Raw genomic sequence first — 16,938 nt, 5'->3', positions numbered from 1 at the left:
AGAGCAGTGGCAGCACTGGTTGGATGGTCCCCACTTGTCCATGAGGTGTAGCAGTAGAGCAGTGGCAACACTGGTTGGATGGCCCCCACTTGTGCATGAGGTGTAGCAACAGAGCAGTGGCAGCACTGGTTGGATGGTGACGGCAGAGGCTCATGCATTTAGAGTAGCAGCCTTTGGTCTGTGGTTGGTACTGAAATTCTGCCATCTCAGCCTTCCTCCCAGACAGCATTTGGAAATGGTGGGTGGGTGGGTGGGTTGGTTGGTAACAAGGCCTGGGATCCCACTGGCATCTGGGTCTCATGCTCTCTACAGGCCCTTTCCAGTTCTGAGTTTCTATAAATGAGTGGCTTTTATGTACCTGTGTCTAATGGTACCTATCAGCAGGAAGGATATTTGATCCAAGTTTGAGGCCTAAGTATCTTTTCCCCTACATTAGCCCTCTCTAACTGTTCTCCCTTCAGTCTGTTTTACCTCCCCGCTGTTCAGCTTCTTTAGTCTTATCACCAGACTCATCTTACTAAAATACAGAATTGAGAGCACTCAGCTGTTTAAACATTTTAATAATGTTGCATTTTCTGCCAGGATAAATTCCAGCTTTTTTTGTATGGCATAGAAACCCTTTACACTTTGGCTTCTTCTTGCCCTGCCAGATTCCACATCTCGCTAATACAGGGTACTGTAGAATGAATAGAGTGTAGCCGTACTCATATGCCTTCATGCATTTGTCTTTATTGTTCTTGTTGTATCTCTTCCACTTTAAAGAGCTTTTTGTGTTTCACCTATCAAAGAAGATTCTATAAAATCCCACCTGACTTGCTCCTCCAGTTGTGTTCCATACCTGTTCTCTAACCATATGCATACCTTCTCTTTCTTGAGAGAGAGAAGCAGACTTCTTCTTTCTCCTTCAGGGACCTTACCTAGTTACCCTTCTGCCTGAAATTCGGTTCTTCTGCTTCATCCACAGAACTCTTAGAAATCCTTCAGGTCTCTGCTGTCAGGTCAGCTTCTGTAGGGAATCTTTCCCTGACCCAAGATTAGATTAAGATATTTCCTTGAAATGATTGTGTAGCATCCTGTAATTTTCTTACAGAAATTGTCCTCCAGTTGAAATTATAGAGCCTTTTGAGTGTCATTAATTCACTGATTGTTTTCTTTGTTAGAATTAAAATTCTGTGAGATCGAGGACTGTGGTCCATCTTACTCAATAAGCCAGCCTTAGTGCCTACCACAGTGACTGGGATACATCAGGAGCTTAATAAACACCTGCATGGATGCATAGATAACAAAATCCTGATTGCCCAGGAAGTGTGCTTACCATTCTTTGCTTTGGCCTCTTGTATTTTATTCTCTGTGTTATAAAAATGTTCTCTCTTAGAGTTCGATGAGAAGCAGGGCTGGTGTGCCTTACTTTTGTATTATTTAACATTTAAAAATCCTAGTTCATTTTTATATCTCTGCCTTTATTACCCTTTACTTCATTATATATATCTGTAAGATGCAAGTATTTTTTTAAATTCTAAGTTGTAATGTCAAGGTTTCCTTAGTGGTTTTTACTAGAAGCCCTGTGGCTTTTGTCATGCTTTGAGTGTTGACATGGTGGTGTTGTCACTGTAAATCCTTCCGACAAACATATATTAAACACCCCCAGAATTCATATTGCTTTATTAAGATCTGTTTTTAGTAGGCTTTGTTGGGTTTGTCGTATCCTTACGTGATTTTAGTCTTGTGCAAAAAAATTCTATATGTATATTGAACATATGCCAAAAATAATTTATGATGAGGTAAGTAAGTGAAGTAGTGATTTAAGATACAGAATTTTATTTTAGTGGCCTTTTTTAAAGTCATGCTTATAGTCCTCAAAACTTTTTTAAAAAAATCAGTGTTATTAAGGTATAATTTATATACCATAACATGGACTCATCTGATATATAATAATTTTCAGTAAATTTATAAAATTATGCAGCTCTTGTCTTGGGATTTTTATTTTAAAAATTACAAATCAATATTTTAAAGACATTTGGATTTTCTTGTTTCTTCAAAATCTCTGTCACCATCCCTTGGCTTACTTGGTGTGTCCTCAGTGTCTTCCTGGGTCAGGTTTTGGGGCGAACTTGGCTTTTTCCTCAAGTGTTCCTTTTTCTCTTTTGTCTTCTTTCACTCCTTTTTTCTTTCTGACTTTTAATTTTCATGCCTTAGCTGGTGGGTTCTTTAGTGCATGCGTGCGTGTGCGCGTGTTGTGTTACCCCGTGGGGAGGAATGGCACGGTGCTTTGGTGCTCTTCCAGCTCGCAGTGGAGGAGGCATTGTTGGCCTTAGGGAGACTAAAAGGTGCTCAGACAGCAGGTGACTCACTGCTTGTGAGCGGAAGTGGGGAAGTAGAAATTTGAACTGAAGATACCAATACTGTGTTAGCCTTTGGCTTTTGTCATCAGAAAAGGAGGAGCTGAATCATGACTTCCATTTTCTTTTCTGGCTTTTTTGTAAGTTTCCATAGAAGTATTTGATGTTAAGGTTGTAGGTCATTGGAGTGAGTTTCTACTTTTGTTAAAAAGAAATGTACTACTTGGTTTCCATGCGGAGCCCTAAAGACACGCTCACTACCTAAGGCATCTTTCCACATCTTAGCAGTTGGAATCCAGTTCGTGAGGCAGTTTATAAACAGTCTTCATGGAAGAGAAGCCCTAAGTATATTTTCTGTATCTTTGTCTCATGTGACTTTAAAAATTCTAGTGTAAGCTAAATAATTGTTTCTATAAAACGGAGCTATTGTAAGATGGAGAAGCAAGAGCACAAAAAGTTGTTTTAAATGAATGAATGAAAAAAGAATTAGAATGTGGTGAAGAAAGAAATACATGTGTTGGAGATGAGTACGCCTGATCCTCTGTGTCTTGTGAGATTCAAGCAGCCATTGTTGAATGTCAGAAAGTAAAAGTTGAAAAATCCTTATTAATTTCTGTCCATAATCTTCTTTTGAACAGTAAATAAATCTCAGCATTCTGTGTTATTTTTTTCAAAAGTTTTCAATCACTGTTTTTCCCTTCCCCAAGAATGAGACTGTCTCAAATCTAAGCCTGGGTTCTGTGTCAGGCACCTAGAAAGTGTTCATTTAACGCTGAATGTGGTAAAGCTGACATTAGAGGAAAGAAGTTAATACTGCCGTCCATTTAATTCACAGCCCCTCTGTTCCTTCTATTTTTCTTCACGGGATTTTCACTTCTGAGGAAGAGAAAAATGAGTTATATCACTTAAACAAATATTAAAGAGTGAGAGTTGGACAGAGATATCTTAAAGCCTGGGATTACTTCCTCAGCCTTTGATTTGAACTAAAACTCCTACAACTAAAAACAAGTATATAGTTGAATGATTAGAGTCTGTTAAGTGCTTAAAATGCAGTGATCTGTTATTTGACCTTTTTTTCTATTAATGATAATCACAAAATGCATATTTCTATTGGGAAAGCTGGTGTGACTGTACCACACTTTAGATAACTGAAGAGTTTCCTTTTCCACATTGCTTTTTCACTCCCCTTCCTAGCTCAGAGGTAGAAATCGTGGTCCCCCTAATTAATGTCAGTAAATGCGTGTTGGAAGGTTTTGGAGTGGAGACCAAGTTCTTTGAGTGAAATTCAGCATCTAGTGGATAGCTCTTTTGTGCATGAAGTAGTGTGACAGCGGAACTTTGCATTCACTTCTATAGGTTAAAAAATTGAGCTTAATTTCTTAGCTGGCCAGAAGCTTCAGCCACGCAGAGCTTCTTTCACTGCACATCTCTTTGGTTCTTAATCCACTAAACCTAGCTGAAAAAAGTCTGGAGAGAGATGTACTTTGGTCTAATTTGAGTCTCTAGACACTAGTGTTCAAGTGTACTTAATTGGGAACAATGTTTATATTTTGGAGGTCTTTGAATAACCTCTGTGTGTGTCCAGATGCGAGTGGCCTCCCCCATGTAGAGACGTCTGTGCTACTTCCTTTTTCCACTGATTGTTAACAAAGATTACTAATACTACTAGTTCTTGCCCATTCTCTTTAGAAGTGAGTCGTGGCTGGAGGAGTTTTCCTATAGTATCAATCCTAGTTTTCCTAAAGAAAAATAGCTTAAACTTGCAGTGAGTGTATTGCCTGTAATTGGAATATGTGAAGTTCTTTTTTTTTTTTTTTTTTAAATTTCTTAAATGCAACATTTCATGACAGGAATTAATACATGGTCACTTTTCACATTACCAGAAGACGCAAATGTTGAATTCTCAATGACCTTCTTTCTAGTACCAACCGTAATGAATATCAGGAGAAAAATTTAACAGTAAATACTTGTAGGAAATAACTTCCAAAAAATGTTCTTTTCTGTGGATGGCAAAGAGCAAAGGGAGTACATAGAAGGCAAGATGGTTTGGGTTTTGTTTTCTAGTGAAGATATTAGTCAAAGTATGCTACCAACTTGCACTTAAAGCTCTCTTACACTTCTACTGAGTGTAAGAGAGCGTCCTGGGTGTTCTGCAAGAGGCCGGGACAGGGCCCCACATTGGGGTGCGCAGTTACTCCTGGGCATGGTGGACCTAGCTGCACCCCAGATTCCAAGTCGTCTGCCACCTGGGGCTTTTGTTTGGAAATTTGGAGCCCCTCCAAATGCTGTTGTGCATGTAACTGAAGTTAGAGGACGTGTTAGGGAAAGCTGTTCTGAGTAGAAAACAAATAATTGTATTCTGTTTCTGATCTTCATTTATAGCACCAGCAACAAGTGGTGCAGGCTGTGGAACGGGCCAAGCAGGTGACCATGGCAGAACTGAACGCCATCATCGGGGTACGTGGCCTTTCCATTTTAGCTCTGATCTTAGTGTTTGTCGTCAGCTCTCTCTCACTTTCTCTTTAGAAATTTTGTTCTACCCGAAGGGCAAAGCGCCATAGATGACCCTGAAATGAAATTTATCACTTTGCCTTCGGTCTCATGTGAAGTTTGTGGCTGCCTCAGACTTTGATCCTACTCTTACCAAATAAAATCAGTGTCTCCATAAACTCTCAAAGGAGGCTGGATAGTTTGCATTTTTCGTGTTTCTTGCCTCTGTAATCAGCTGTTCCTTCCCTAGATCAGATCACACAGTACCCATCGCCCTGATATTTAAATAACCCAACCTCTTTTATCTTTTGTCAAATGATAGAGTATCTTTATACACATCTCCTCTACTATGTTTTGTCCTGCGATTGGTGTTTCTGGAGAGCCAGTGTCCATTTGTAGTAGGAATAATAGATGAACTGCAGATTTTGAAAAATCAGTGGCCCAGTTAGGGAATCCTTCCTAGCAATAGTGGTGTTCATTATGAATAGAAATTCTGCTGGAATTGATGGTTTTTGGGAAGTCACTTCAACTCCTTACATTTTTGTTTCCTCACATTTTTTTTTTAAATTTAAATTTTTAAAAAAATGTATTTAGTACAGGGTCTCACTACGCAGCTGGGACTTATAGTGACCCTTCTTTCTCAGCCTTCCCAGTGCTGGGATTATAGGGGTGCACTACCACCCCTGGTTTCAGTGGCCCCCTCAGTATGCCCAGGGGTGGGGCTGGCTTGTCCTGTGGTGTTTGGGATCAAGCCCTGGTCCCTGCGCTTACCTAAACAGAGGCTTAGTCCGCTGAGCTATCTCGCTGGCCCTTGTCTTCTCACATTAACAAGTAGTAAAACATGGTACTGAAACAGAAATAGTAAGGGTGAGGAATCGTGGCTGTGAAGAGCACAGTATTCACTTTGCAGGTAGTGCACGCAGTTCCTTCACACAGGGTTCTGAGGCAGACGCCAACTGTACTTTGCTCACTCTGCCCCTCCTAATGCATACTTCCTTTTGTGTATAGGTTGTACACAGAAGTCTTTTCTCTTTTTCCCCTTCGTGTATCAAACACACTTTGAAATGCTAATTATTCCATTTACTTTCATTAAAATTCAAATTGCTAAGTGAAGTTGCAGATAAGGGTCTCTGATAATCCATCTGAAGTGAGGATGCTGCTTCAATTATGCCTCTGTCTTCTAACAAGGAAATCAGAACGCTGGATCACTGCCGATTGTGGGGACGATTGTGGGGACAAGGTCCTCTGATTGTAGCTTGTTTTTTAATGGGCTATTTGGAGCTCTATTTTATGTCCCTCTGACCATAAGAAAAAATGGTAGGAAATTAGCAGATGTGATAAATGGAGGAGAGTAAGAGTGCCCCTTGAAAAGAAGAGGCCGAATCCGAACAAGCCAGGTAGAATTGGAAATAACGTTTGCTATAATTTTCTGTGCTAGGTGGGGGCAGGGAGCTACTAGAGATGAATGTGTTCCACAGTTATTTCCCGAAACTCCTGAAAACGACAGTATGTTCAGTTTTGTTTTGTTTTTGTAAATTGAAAGAGCTTCAGTTTCAGAAGTGAAGCATCTGTGCGTGCACCCAGCCCTGCTTGTCTGGGGCGGGGGGCGGGGGGTGCGCGCACACGCGCGCGCACACACACGCTTTCTTCTGGGTGTGGTGTGGGTATCTTTGTCACTGGATCTCTCACAGATCGGGGTGATGGTACCTACATTTCTCATCCTCTAGTCTTCAGGAAGTAGAAGTCTAGTGGTGCCTGGTTAGAAGAGGCAGGAAGAGCTCTCCTCCAGCTTAGCCTTTATCTTTGTATCAATGGCCTAGAGCCAGACAACCACCCTGCCTTATGTCCAGGTGGCAGGCTTTAAAAAAAGAAAAAAATGGAATCCTTCTCTGTTGCTTTTTCTTCTTCTTCTCCTTTTTCTTGTCAGATCTTTTAGTGACCATAGTGAAAAGATTCAACTCAACCAAAAGTGCATTATTTTGTGGTGGATATTGGTTAAAAATGTGAGGAAAGATAAAAAATCCAGACAAGTTCCCTTCTCTTCCTTCGTCACATCAAATGTATTTTTAATATTGTTTTATATCTGTTTCATTTTTACAGACTTGTTTTGGTTGGGATGACAGATTGTCTTTTCTTGGGGAAATGATTTATTAGATTATAGCCAACAGACATTGTATATATCTGGATTTAATTATTCAAATAAGTCTAAGTTTCTGATCTGAAAGCTTATTTGGACTCAGTAGACCTGTGACCTCTCTAAGCAGCCTGTGCTGTGTGTGTGGTGCAGCTTGTGGTCATCTAACCTGTGCTTGGGCAAAAGATTGGATTCGGAATCACATAGTGGGTCTGCTCTGAAAAATAGGTTGCCCTAGGGTTAGGGAAGCACACCCTGGAGCGGGGAGAAGGAGCCAGTTACAGAGGCCCTCAGGGAGTTTGGGCTTGCTGATTCTTTGGTCTTCCTAGCGCTGGCCCTCTGGTAGTTTCTGGAATGGTAACCCTGTGGATTTTAGATGCATGAGTTGTGTATGCTCTTGAGCATACACATGTTGTATTTCTGACCTAGTACCAAAAATGAGGAGGGCTCAGATTTGGAGTTTTATTTCTTTCTTTGAAGAACACACTTGACAGTGCTATTCTGTGCTGAGGAAATGGTAGTTCTTCTCCCGGGAGGCAGAGACCCACCCCAGTCCATGCAGACTTTTATTTATTTATCACTACACATGTGTCTGTTTTATATGTATGCACATCATCCAGACGGGAGCAGTGTTCCCAGATTTAATGAAATCTGATGAAGCACCTTTTTAACTCTGCAATATTATTCTACCTTCATTGGTAAATGAGCCAAATCAGTGATCCATGCAGTTTAAATGCAAAATGCTGAAGTGAGCCCGAAACCTGGAGAGGCGGCTGTTCTCCTGACAATAAGCTAGTTGTGTTTAATGGAATGAAACACAGTTATAATGATTTCTTTCACAGGTCATGTTCAGTTTAAAACTGTTGATAGATTGAAATATGTTAAATATCATTTATCTTTTATTTATAAGGAAGAAAAGCAGGAAAATTCCTGTGTTGTATTTTATAGCTAATTTCTGTGTTTTTGTTTCACATTTCCTTGATGCTGTCCCCCAGTTCCCCTAAATGGGCTGGGGGACTGTTATAAATCTACCCAGATCTTGTCATGTGTCCTACTAGCCACTGTGTTTTTAAATTAGAATCTCTGCGAGATCACACTGTTGGAACAACACAGAAATTGTAGTTTTAAATCAGTAATATGATCTAATTAGAAATGATGTTTTCATTTCCTGTATTATTAAATTGAGTCATCTGACTATCTTAAAATGTTTTCTGAATCCATTACACTATATAATCAGCGCATGCTGTGTGAATGGGGTTGTGCTGAAGAAAGGAGCCTAACTCGGAACCTCGGAAGAATTGGAAAGAGAAAACTACCATTAAGGAAAAAAAAAAGTGGTTTAGTGTGAACATTGGAAACGAAAATGTTTGGCTTACAAAATTAAAACAGTGTGGTTCTTTTGGAAACCTTCTTACCACCTTTTTGACCCTAAATCTTGGAGGGAAAAAAAAATGAGAAGCATGTGCATTAAAATAAAAAGCCCCCCACCGAAGTCCCTTAAGAGCAGGTATGCCGTGTTGCTGCAGGAAAATGCAGCTTAGCACTAGAAATGCTGAACCTCAATTTTTAGCAGTGACATTTTAATGATAGGAAGTCTGCAAAATTATTTGCCATCAATTGTGAAGGCAATAACAAGCCTTGGTGGTTTTTCACACTCTCTGTGTTAAGTGCTTTCAGAATGACAGCGTAAACTGTGTTAGAGAACTCCAAGGAAGTAAAACTGATTAAAATGTTCATGCTTGAATGGTGCTGATGGAATAGTTCATTTGGACTTTCTCTACCTCCTGCAGCTCAAGCTGAAATATTAAAATTCAGTGGATTTAAATCTCTCTCCTCTCAGCTCAGGAAAAAAACATTACATTTTAATAGGTTTTAAACCCATAATTCATTGGTTTGGAGCAGCACTATTAAATCTATTTAAATATTACTTGTATTACTAAGGAAATGATTTAAATGACTTTGCCTTTACCTCCTGTGTGTTTGAGTTTAAAAAAAGAAAGACAATACCTTGGAGGGGTTTTTCCCCACTTGTAGCATTTTGTTTTATTGTCCTTGTCATAGGATCGTCTCTTATTTATACATCTGTGTGTGCATCGTTTCATTCATTCATTCTCGATGGGTATTCTGGCAGGAGAGTCTTGCAGTATGACAGTTTTAAAGCAGTATCCTTCCTTTTCCATTATAGATTTCAGAATTGCCATTCTAAATGTCAAAGGCATTTGGATGAGCCATTGTGGTAATTTCCACAAATTAGCCATTAGGCAAAAGCCTAGAAGGGACAGATGTGTGGTGAGACTTAAAGCAAGTGTGAGTGCTTTGTCCCCTCCTTTGCATTGCTGGAGACGTGGCTGTAGACAGAGCCTCCAATGACACAAACCTTGAAATCAGATTTTAAAGTACTACTTTTTCACAAAAATGAAAATGGATTAAAGTACCCAGGAACAGTGTTTTCATTCCTTCGTGTTTGTTCACAGAGAGCTTTCCAAAAGTTCTGTTGACTGTGTTGTGCTTTTGGCTACACCCTGAGCTGCCCTGCGTGGCGCTTTCTACCTTTCAGTCCTTTTCTCTTGCCATTGTCCCTGCACCATTAGTCCCAGGGCTTAGGTACCTGAGTGAAGGGCTTGCTTCTTCCCTCAGTAGTTTTTTTAGGGAGGGGAGTGCTTTGTGGGAATCCACCCTTCCAAGGATCCCAGCAAGGTGCAGTTTGGAGTTTGTAGACTCAAGACAGACTCTAGAATACCTTCTAGTTTGAATTTGCCTTCTGTGTAGATTCACTTTCCCTAGGCCCCCACTCTCCTCTGGGATCATTTTGAAATTATCTGTGGCCAAACCCTGACCATCCACTTAGTGGAGGAGCTAAGACACACAGGATTTGACTTCACAGGCCTCAAGCTGTTTAAGGGGCTTTTTAATGCAGATAAGCATTGGTGGTCAGTGCTGGAATCACTTTTTCTTTTCCAGCCAGACGCCTGTGCATAAGCCATCTTCAGCCACTCAGCTTTTACCACTCTGCATTCAGATTTTTAAAATCTGTGCTTTTGAGGAACCTTATTGGTGAACTTGTCTTATTTTTCTGTCTACTCGTTACTATTGTTTGTTTTTAAACATATTTAATACAGAATATCTTTTTTATCCAGAGTGTACTTTCAAATGAACTATAAAATTGATTTGTGTTTTCTCTATTTCAACTTTCTTACTGTGCTTCTGAGAGCCTGGGCTTAAAGGCTTCCTGTATTACACTGGCCAGGGCCACGTCACCTAGTGAGTTGGAGGCGGTGGCAGCTAGTTTGAAGCTATCTTCTGGTTTTTGTACCTGTAGGCCTGAGCTCTTCTGACTCCCAGAGCTGTGCTGGCACGAAAGCCAGCAGGGTCTGGCATCCCAACTGGGTTATCTGCCACTGGTATGCCTTCTCTTATGCCCCTCTTAGCTGGGGTGGGGGCTGTGGAGCAGAGGGTGAGTTGTTGAGTGATTTTTTTTTTTTTTTTCCTAATCTAATCTTCTTGCTGTGATTCATCGAGGCTCTAAGAGGCCGTAATTTCCCTTCTCTCCTAACAAAGACTCATATTGAACGGTTTCAGCTCCCACTTCAGGGCTGCCCCTCCTGTGGAAAAACACTAGGTAAGGTACAACAATATTCATCTATTACTTGCGGTGTGCACTTAGTTTATTGCTCTGATGGAAAAAGCTCCCACAAGCCTGTCTCACAGTTCCTCTCACCTCCAGTCTGGTACTGACCTAGACTTTACCTCCTTTCCTTTTTAGGGTGGACCTCCCTTCTCTTTTCCACCAACCAGGGCACCTTCGTGGTGCTGGGTCCCCTAGAGCACGCAGTATTAGGGTTGTCGAGCTGGTGCAAGTGGCTGCCTATGGTGCAGCTTGGAGGCTGGGACGAGGGCCCTCCTGAACAGGGTTGCTTCCCCCTTCCACAAGCCCATGCAGAGTGGGGCAGTGGGACCTGTCAGAAGCCAGCAGCAGCCTGCTGCTGCTGAGGGTTGTCTGTGCTGGATTCTTTCTGGGCGAAGGGCAGGGTGTCCTCCCCCTATCCTTGTTCAGTGACTTCTTTCCCGTGGTGCCTTCTCGGCACTGTCACCACCTGCTTCATGGTTGGGACCTTTTTCTTTGAGGGTCAGCCTCTCTGGAGCCCTTCCAGGTTGGGAGAGAGGAAGGTGGGCCCCTGAGTAGCGGAAGGCTCCATGACCGCCTGACTTTCTACTTAGGAGGCAGGGAGAGTTCTGAGGACTTTTGTGATTTTGTGTTCTCCAGGAAATTAGTGCGGAACGCTTCTATCGAAAAATACATTTATAGTCACAGTATTAGAGTGTTCTCTTGGGGTGGTGGTGGTGGGGTTTCCTGAAAGGTTAGAGCCCTTTGATTGAATAGGAAGTGTGATTTTTCTCGTTCCACTTACATTTTCATTTGGCAGACATGTAATGACTTCACCAAATCCTATGAACATGTTTACCATGGGCCATGTTCGTAATTCATAACTCCTTGTCAGATGGCTTGAACCTCTGGTGGTGCATGCATGACTGCTTTTTATTAATTTTATTAGTAAAACAACTGATTAAAGTCCTCAGATCTGTTTGTACCAGCAGTGGTATGAGCCACCCAACGGAAAAGCCCTGTTTTATTTTCGTTTTGAATGATGTTTTTAATTGCTTTTAGAAATCCTCAAAGCATATTTAAATCATCTTAGATTTTGGTAGTTGTAGCTTTTTGGATTTACATTTTACTGCCCATAATTGACTTTTAATTTGTGTATTTTAATTTCAATAAAACATTAAATTCCAAGGGTGTGAGAATAAAGAAAAATCATATAAAATATAATAAAGGCGAGGCTATTGACGTTTACAAATTTGTACATTTATTTATATTTGCAGATATATTTTCAGGTACTTGGAATTAGAAATCCAGGAAAGAATATTCATTTATTCATACTTAAATCAGATTTATTAAGATATAATTTATATAAAATAACATACCTGTGTCGATGTGCAGTTCTGGTTTTGACAGTTGAGTGTAGCCATGAGACTGTCACTACTGTGACTACTATGAAGATACAGAAGAGCCATCCCCTGCCTCAGTTCTCTTATTTATCTCTGTGGACAGTCCTTTTACTTAGGCTAGCCCCCAGCAACCACCAAAATGTTTCATTCACCCGAAGTAAGCCTTTTGTGGATTGATATTTGGATTGAATTATGCACTGTGTAGCCTTTTGGATTTTCCTTATGGATTGGGCTTTTGAGATTTGTCCATGTGGTTGCCCATTGCAATAGCTTTTTGTTGCTGAGTGGTAGTCTGTTGTGTTAGCATACCAATTTTGTTTTGTTTTTAAATCACGTTCACTCTTTGAAGGACAGTGAGGGTTATTTCCAGTTTTGAGTGATTCTGAATAATGTCACAAGAAACAATCACATACAGGCTCTTGAACGTGAAAGCTCGTTCTCTTTCTCTCTCTCTCTTTTTTTTGTATGATTATCTAGAAGTGATACACTGTTTTCCTGAGTGACCCGCACCATTTTATTGTGTCAGGTATACCAGGAAGTCCTTGCTTTGTGTCCCCTGGAACACTTGGAATTGTGTGTTTTTGAGATTTTTGTACATAGTGAATCTAATTATTATATTATTATTTTTTTACATCTAATGATGTTAAGTGTCTTAATGTGCTTGCTGCCTAACTTTCATGATAAACTGTATGTTCAAATCTTTCCCTTTTTTTTGTTTTGAAGTAATTGACTTAAAGTTTAATGTTCTAAATGTAAATCTTTATGTGTTTTGGAGAAATATGTAAATACTTCATCTCTTCATTTTTTTAAATTAGGGCCCTGAGGAGTCCACTTGATGGATTAGTTTTTCTTTGGCCCATCTTACTTTTGATCTTGTCTCCAAGTAGTCTTTGCCTAACTCAAGACTACAAAGATTTTTTTCTTTTGTAGGTTTTGAGAAGCTTTATGGTTGGACCTCTGATCCAGTTTAATTTTTGTTTATGGTATGAGAAGCAGGTAGTTTATTTTTGCAGATGGACATCTACCACCTCTTTTTTTTTTTTTTTTTTTTTGGAACCAGTGATTGAACTCAGGCCCTTGCGCTTGCCAGGGAAGTGCTTATTCCACTGAGCCATCTCCCTGGCCCTGCAGATGGACATCTAGCTAAATGATTCAAGCCTCATTTGTGAAGACTATTCTTTCTCCACTGATTTCTTTGTACCATGTTGGAAAATCGGTGAACCATATGTGTAGGAGTCTGTTTTCAGGCTCTGTCCTCGTCCCTCAGACTGTTCCTCTCTCCCTTGTCTGTGCCACCCCCACCTTCCTGGAGACTGTGGCTTTCACTCCTTTGTGTTCCCCCCTTTGCACCTGTTCTTTCCCATTTCTTCTTCTCCTTGCCAGTACCACGCTCCTCAGAGCTTCAGGCCTTCGTTGTCGTATCCTAAAGACTGGTGATGAATGAAGGGAAAAAAATCCAAGCTCAGCACAAGAGCGTTCGTCACAGATGGTGTCTGTTCTGCCTCCTAAGTGCTCCGTTCTCTCTGCTGCTAGCGCCCCTCCCATCTGTGCGTTTCCCCCGGAATTCTGCCCAGTAGTGCGTTGGGTTTCTGTATTTGTCTTCTGTATGCTGGTGTGCATACAGTTACCAGAGTGTTATTTTTCTAAGATATAAATTGCCTTTTAATGCCCCTGTGCTTAAAACTTTCCAGTGCTTGCCCTCTTTGCTTGAAACAAGCCTTTGATCTCTCATCATGTCCTACAAACTCTGTGAGTGACCTCCGTCCACTTTTCTGACTTCACACATGTCTCACGCTCCTCAGGTGCCTGTAAGCCACACTGGCCTCTTTTCGCTGCCCCTGGCTCACCTCCAGCGTGCTCTGCCCAGCTGTGGACACCAGCGTTGGGTCCCCTGGAGTGCCGTTCTCCAAGTCTTTTTATGGTTTTCCTCATGCTGCTCTTCAGATCGCAAATCACTTGTCCTCCCTTCAGGAAGGGTTTTCTGGCTGGCAGCCTTTTCCATGTGCAGTGCATTCTCTGTCCTATTGACCTGTTTTGTTTTCCAGTCAACACTTGGGACCTGTAGTACCTACAATAGATAGCACCTCATTTTCAATAAACATTGCAATAAATGTTAAAAACTGTTCAATAAATGTGCAATACTTTGTTTATAACGCTGTTGAATAAATGCTTGTTAAATGAACAAGTACTATATCTTGATCTGTTTTCTTATTTGGCCTTTACCTCCTTAGATTTCAGTTAAGATTGAGAGGAAGCATAGGCTGGAGGAAGATACACCTCGGCTCATGAACTTAATTCTTTTCACAATTTTGGTCAAAACCTAATTGGATGAGAACCAAATTAAATTTCCCCATAAGGTCAATGTTGAACCTAATTGTTGAATTTAATTCTGTGCTCATCTAATTCAGTTTGGTGAGCAAAATCATAGAAGAATTAACTTCGAGAACTGAGGTGTCACATCGGTGACTTGCGAGTGTGACTTGCACTATGATCTTTTGACTCCTGTTTCCTCATCTGAAAAAGCCTAGTTTTGATAGTCATTCAGGTGGTGATGGCACAGTATGGCGCATGTACTGTTTTGTGTTTCATACAAACGCTGGTAATGATGTGTGAGCTTTTTCTAAACTTTATTGCAGTGTTGCCACTTAGCAGTAAGAAAGTGGGTTTTGGTTGCAGGTTAGGCACTCATCTCTCAGGTTCATCTTCAGAGGTCCAGCCCAGCATTGTATGACCTTGTAAGCCCGTTTGTTTTGATAACTAGAATTTTAAAATGTGGGGTCCTTTTGTTTTGGTTATTCCTCTAGATTTGTCATTGTCTGTACCCTTGTAATATTTTCTTAAAAGGGGAATCCAGGAACAAATGTTCGTTGAAAAAGCATTGCAGAACACAACGCTTTTACATGCATTATTTTGTTCAATCTTCACGTTGTCCTTGGCAGAAGGAAATATTATTGTCCTAACTTTTCAAACAGTAAGACCAGTGCTCCAAAGGAGGAAGTTCTCTCAAGGCCATGCAGTAACTGGAATCCAACTCCACTGAGTTCAAGAGCTTCTACACTTGGTTGTTAGGCTGCTTTTGTTTTGAGTCTGTGTTCTTTCTTTTGCCTTGAGATCATGTTGTCTACATCTGTAACAGTGACGGGAGAACCTTGCAGAGACCAGGTGCCATACTGCAACCAAACACTCCTCTCCAGGTGCCAGCACTGCAATTAAACCTGAATACTGAGGTTTTAGTTTAGAAACAAAACAAAACAAAAAACCTCTAACATCTTTTGTCTTAAAGATGCAGTAGCATGTGTGCCCACAGGTTTTGTCACCACTGGTCTGGGATTTTGGGTCCTGGGCTACCCATTAGGTCTCTGTGTTTACCAAATTATGTAATGGAGTAGTGTACATCATGGAGGAATGACTTGGAGATCTACAGAGTCCCATGCTGAGAGAGAGAGAGAGAGAGAGAGAGAGAGAGAGAGAGAGAGAGAGAGAGAGACAGACACAGACACATACTAGGATTGTGTAAGATCCTGATAGGAAATAGTGAGAAATATTTAATGGAATGCATGTAGACAGAAAGTGTTCATAGAAATATAAGGAAATATTTCTGAATGATGGTTCAGGAAGCTGGAAATCAGGATTTACAAAGTAATTGCTTCTAAATGGTGTTTAGGATATTGGAGTATTTCTTGGTTCTGGGCTCTGGGTGGTAGGCTAATCGCAGAGACAGTTAAAGGGAACATTAGTAAGTTAGAAATCATAGAATTGCTCTTAAGTTTTGGGTATGATAAACTATTATTTTTTCTACGCCTATTTCTCCCAATTTTTTTTCCAGCTACTTTGCAAGATAGTAATATTGGAGACTTAACCTAATAAATGAGTTCTCTCTAACTCTTACCCCATATGGCGTGCTTATGAAAAACTACAAGTGCCCCATTCTCGAGCCATTTCTAAGGCAGGTCCATGGCTAGTCTGTTCTTTGTGATTCATTCATATTCTCTTGCTCTCGCTGTCGCTGTCTCGCTTTCGCTGTTCTCTGACACTGGCTGGCTGGCTGGCTATCTCACTCTGTCACTGTCTCTCTGTCCCTACCCCCCCCCCAATAGATTCATAAAGAAGGGTGAGTTGATCTGATCCCACATTGCATCCCTTACCAACGAGGGCAGTGCCCCTGTGTTCCCAAAGCAAAATGGCAGTCATTTCTTTCTTTCTTTCTTTTTTTTTTCTTCTTTTTTAAAAAATTTCCCCAGGGTATTTCTGGGTTGACTTAAAGCAATTTGTAGACTCAGCTCTGCTCAAATTAATATCTGAGAGAAGACACTGTTGAGCGTAGAAAAGAGATAATTTAAGTTGCTGTCTGCTTGGATTGAAAGCTCAGAAGCTGTTCCTGGGTTTCTCCCAGCTAACAGCGGCAGGCTGCCCTGTGAGCCCCTGCAGATGTAGGGCAGGCTTTGCCTTGTGCAGCCTGGCTTCTCCAGGAGGCCACACACTCCCGCTGCTCTTCTCAGTCTTTCTGATGGGTAAGTTCTGGGCATGGAATCCTACTTGATAAGACGCAAGGAGGTGGGTTTGTGTTCCTGACAGAGCAATGAAGAGAGAGGTGTCTTCCTTTCTGCATTGTAGGTGTCCTCTGAGGGTTTGGGGACCATGAGGAGCTGAGACAGGCCTTCTCTGAACAGTGAATAGGATGTGAGGGCGGGTGTAAGGGTTGGAAGTTGACCCAGAGCCCTGCCCCTCCCTGGCCTTCCTACTTTAGAAATAAAACCCCTCACTATTTAGGGCACTTTGATTTGGATATTTTCTAGCTTGAAAAAAAACTACACTAACATATGTATGTGTTAATAATGTGCTTAAATTTAATATATGAATGTACATTAAATTAAATTTAGTTTTAATGTGTTTATACTTTAGTGCCATAGTGTCTGTCCTTACATATCTATGGAAGTAACCACTTAAGTAAGCACTCATACAAAGAGA

At 40.9% G+C, this 16,938-nt stretch overlaps 1 protein-coding gene across 1 annotated transcript in view; it reads left to right on the top strand.

Annotated features, from left to right (window-relative positions):
* Window positions 1-16,938, top strand: part of LOC101570576 (transducin-like enhancer protein 4) — a gene marked incomplete at its 5' end in the record, with an annotated part of 147,795 nt that overhangs the window by 43,471 nt on the left and 87,386 nt on the right. Inside the window, one exon of the mRNA XM_023722988.1 lies at window positions 4,722-4,796. Within this exon, the coding sequence (XP_023578756.1) occupies window positions 4,722-4,796 (75 nt within the window). The remainder of the gene's footprint in view (window positions 1-4,721; window positions 4,797-16,938) is intronic.

Source organism: Octodon degus, unplaced genomic scaffold, assembly GCF_000260255.1.
Source record: "Octodon degus isolate 3935 unplaced genomic scaffold, OctDeg1.0 scaffold00095, whole genome shotgun sequence".
In the NCBI taxonomy this organism is placed as follows: domain Eukaryota; kingdom Metazoa; phylum Chordata; class Mammalia; order Rodentia; family Octodontidae; genus Octodon; species Octodon degus.
The sequence above is the reverse complement of the archived record's forward strand: the minus strand, read 5'-3'. Positions and strand labels throughout refer to the sequence as shown.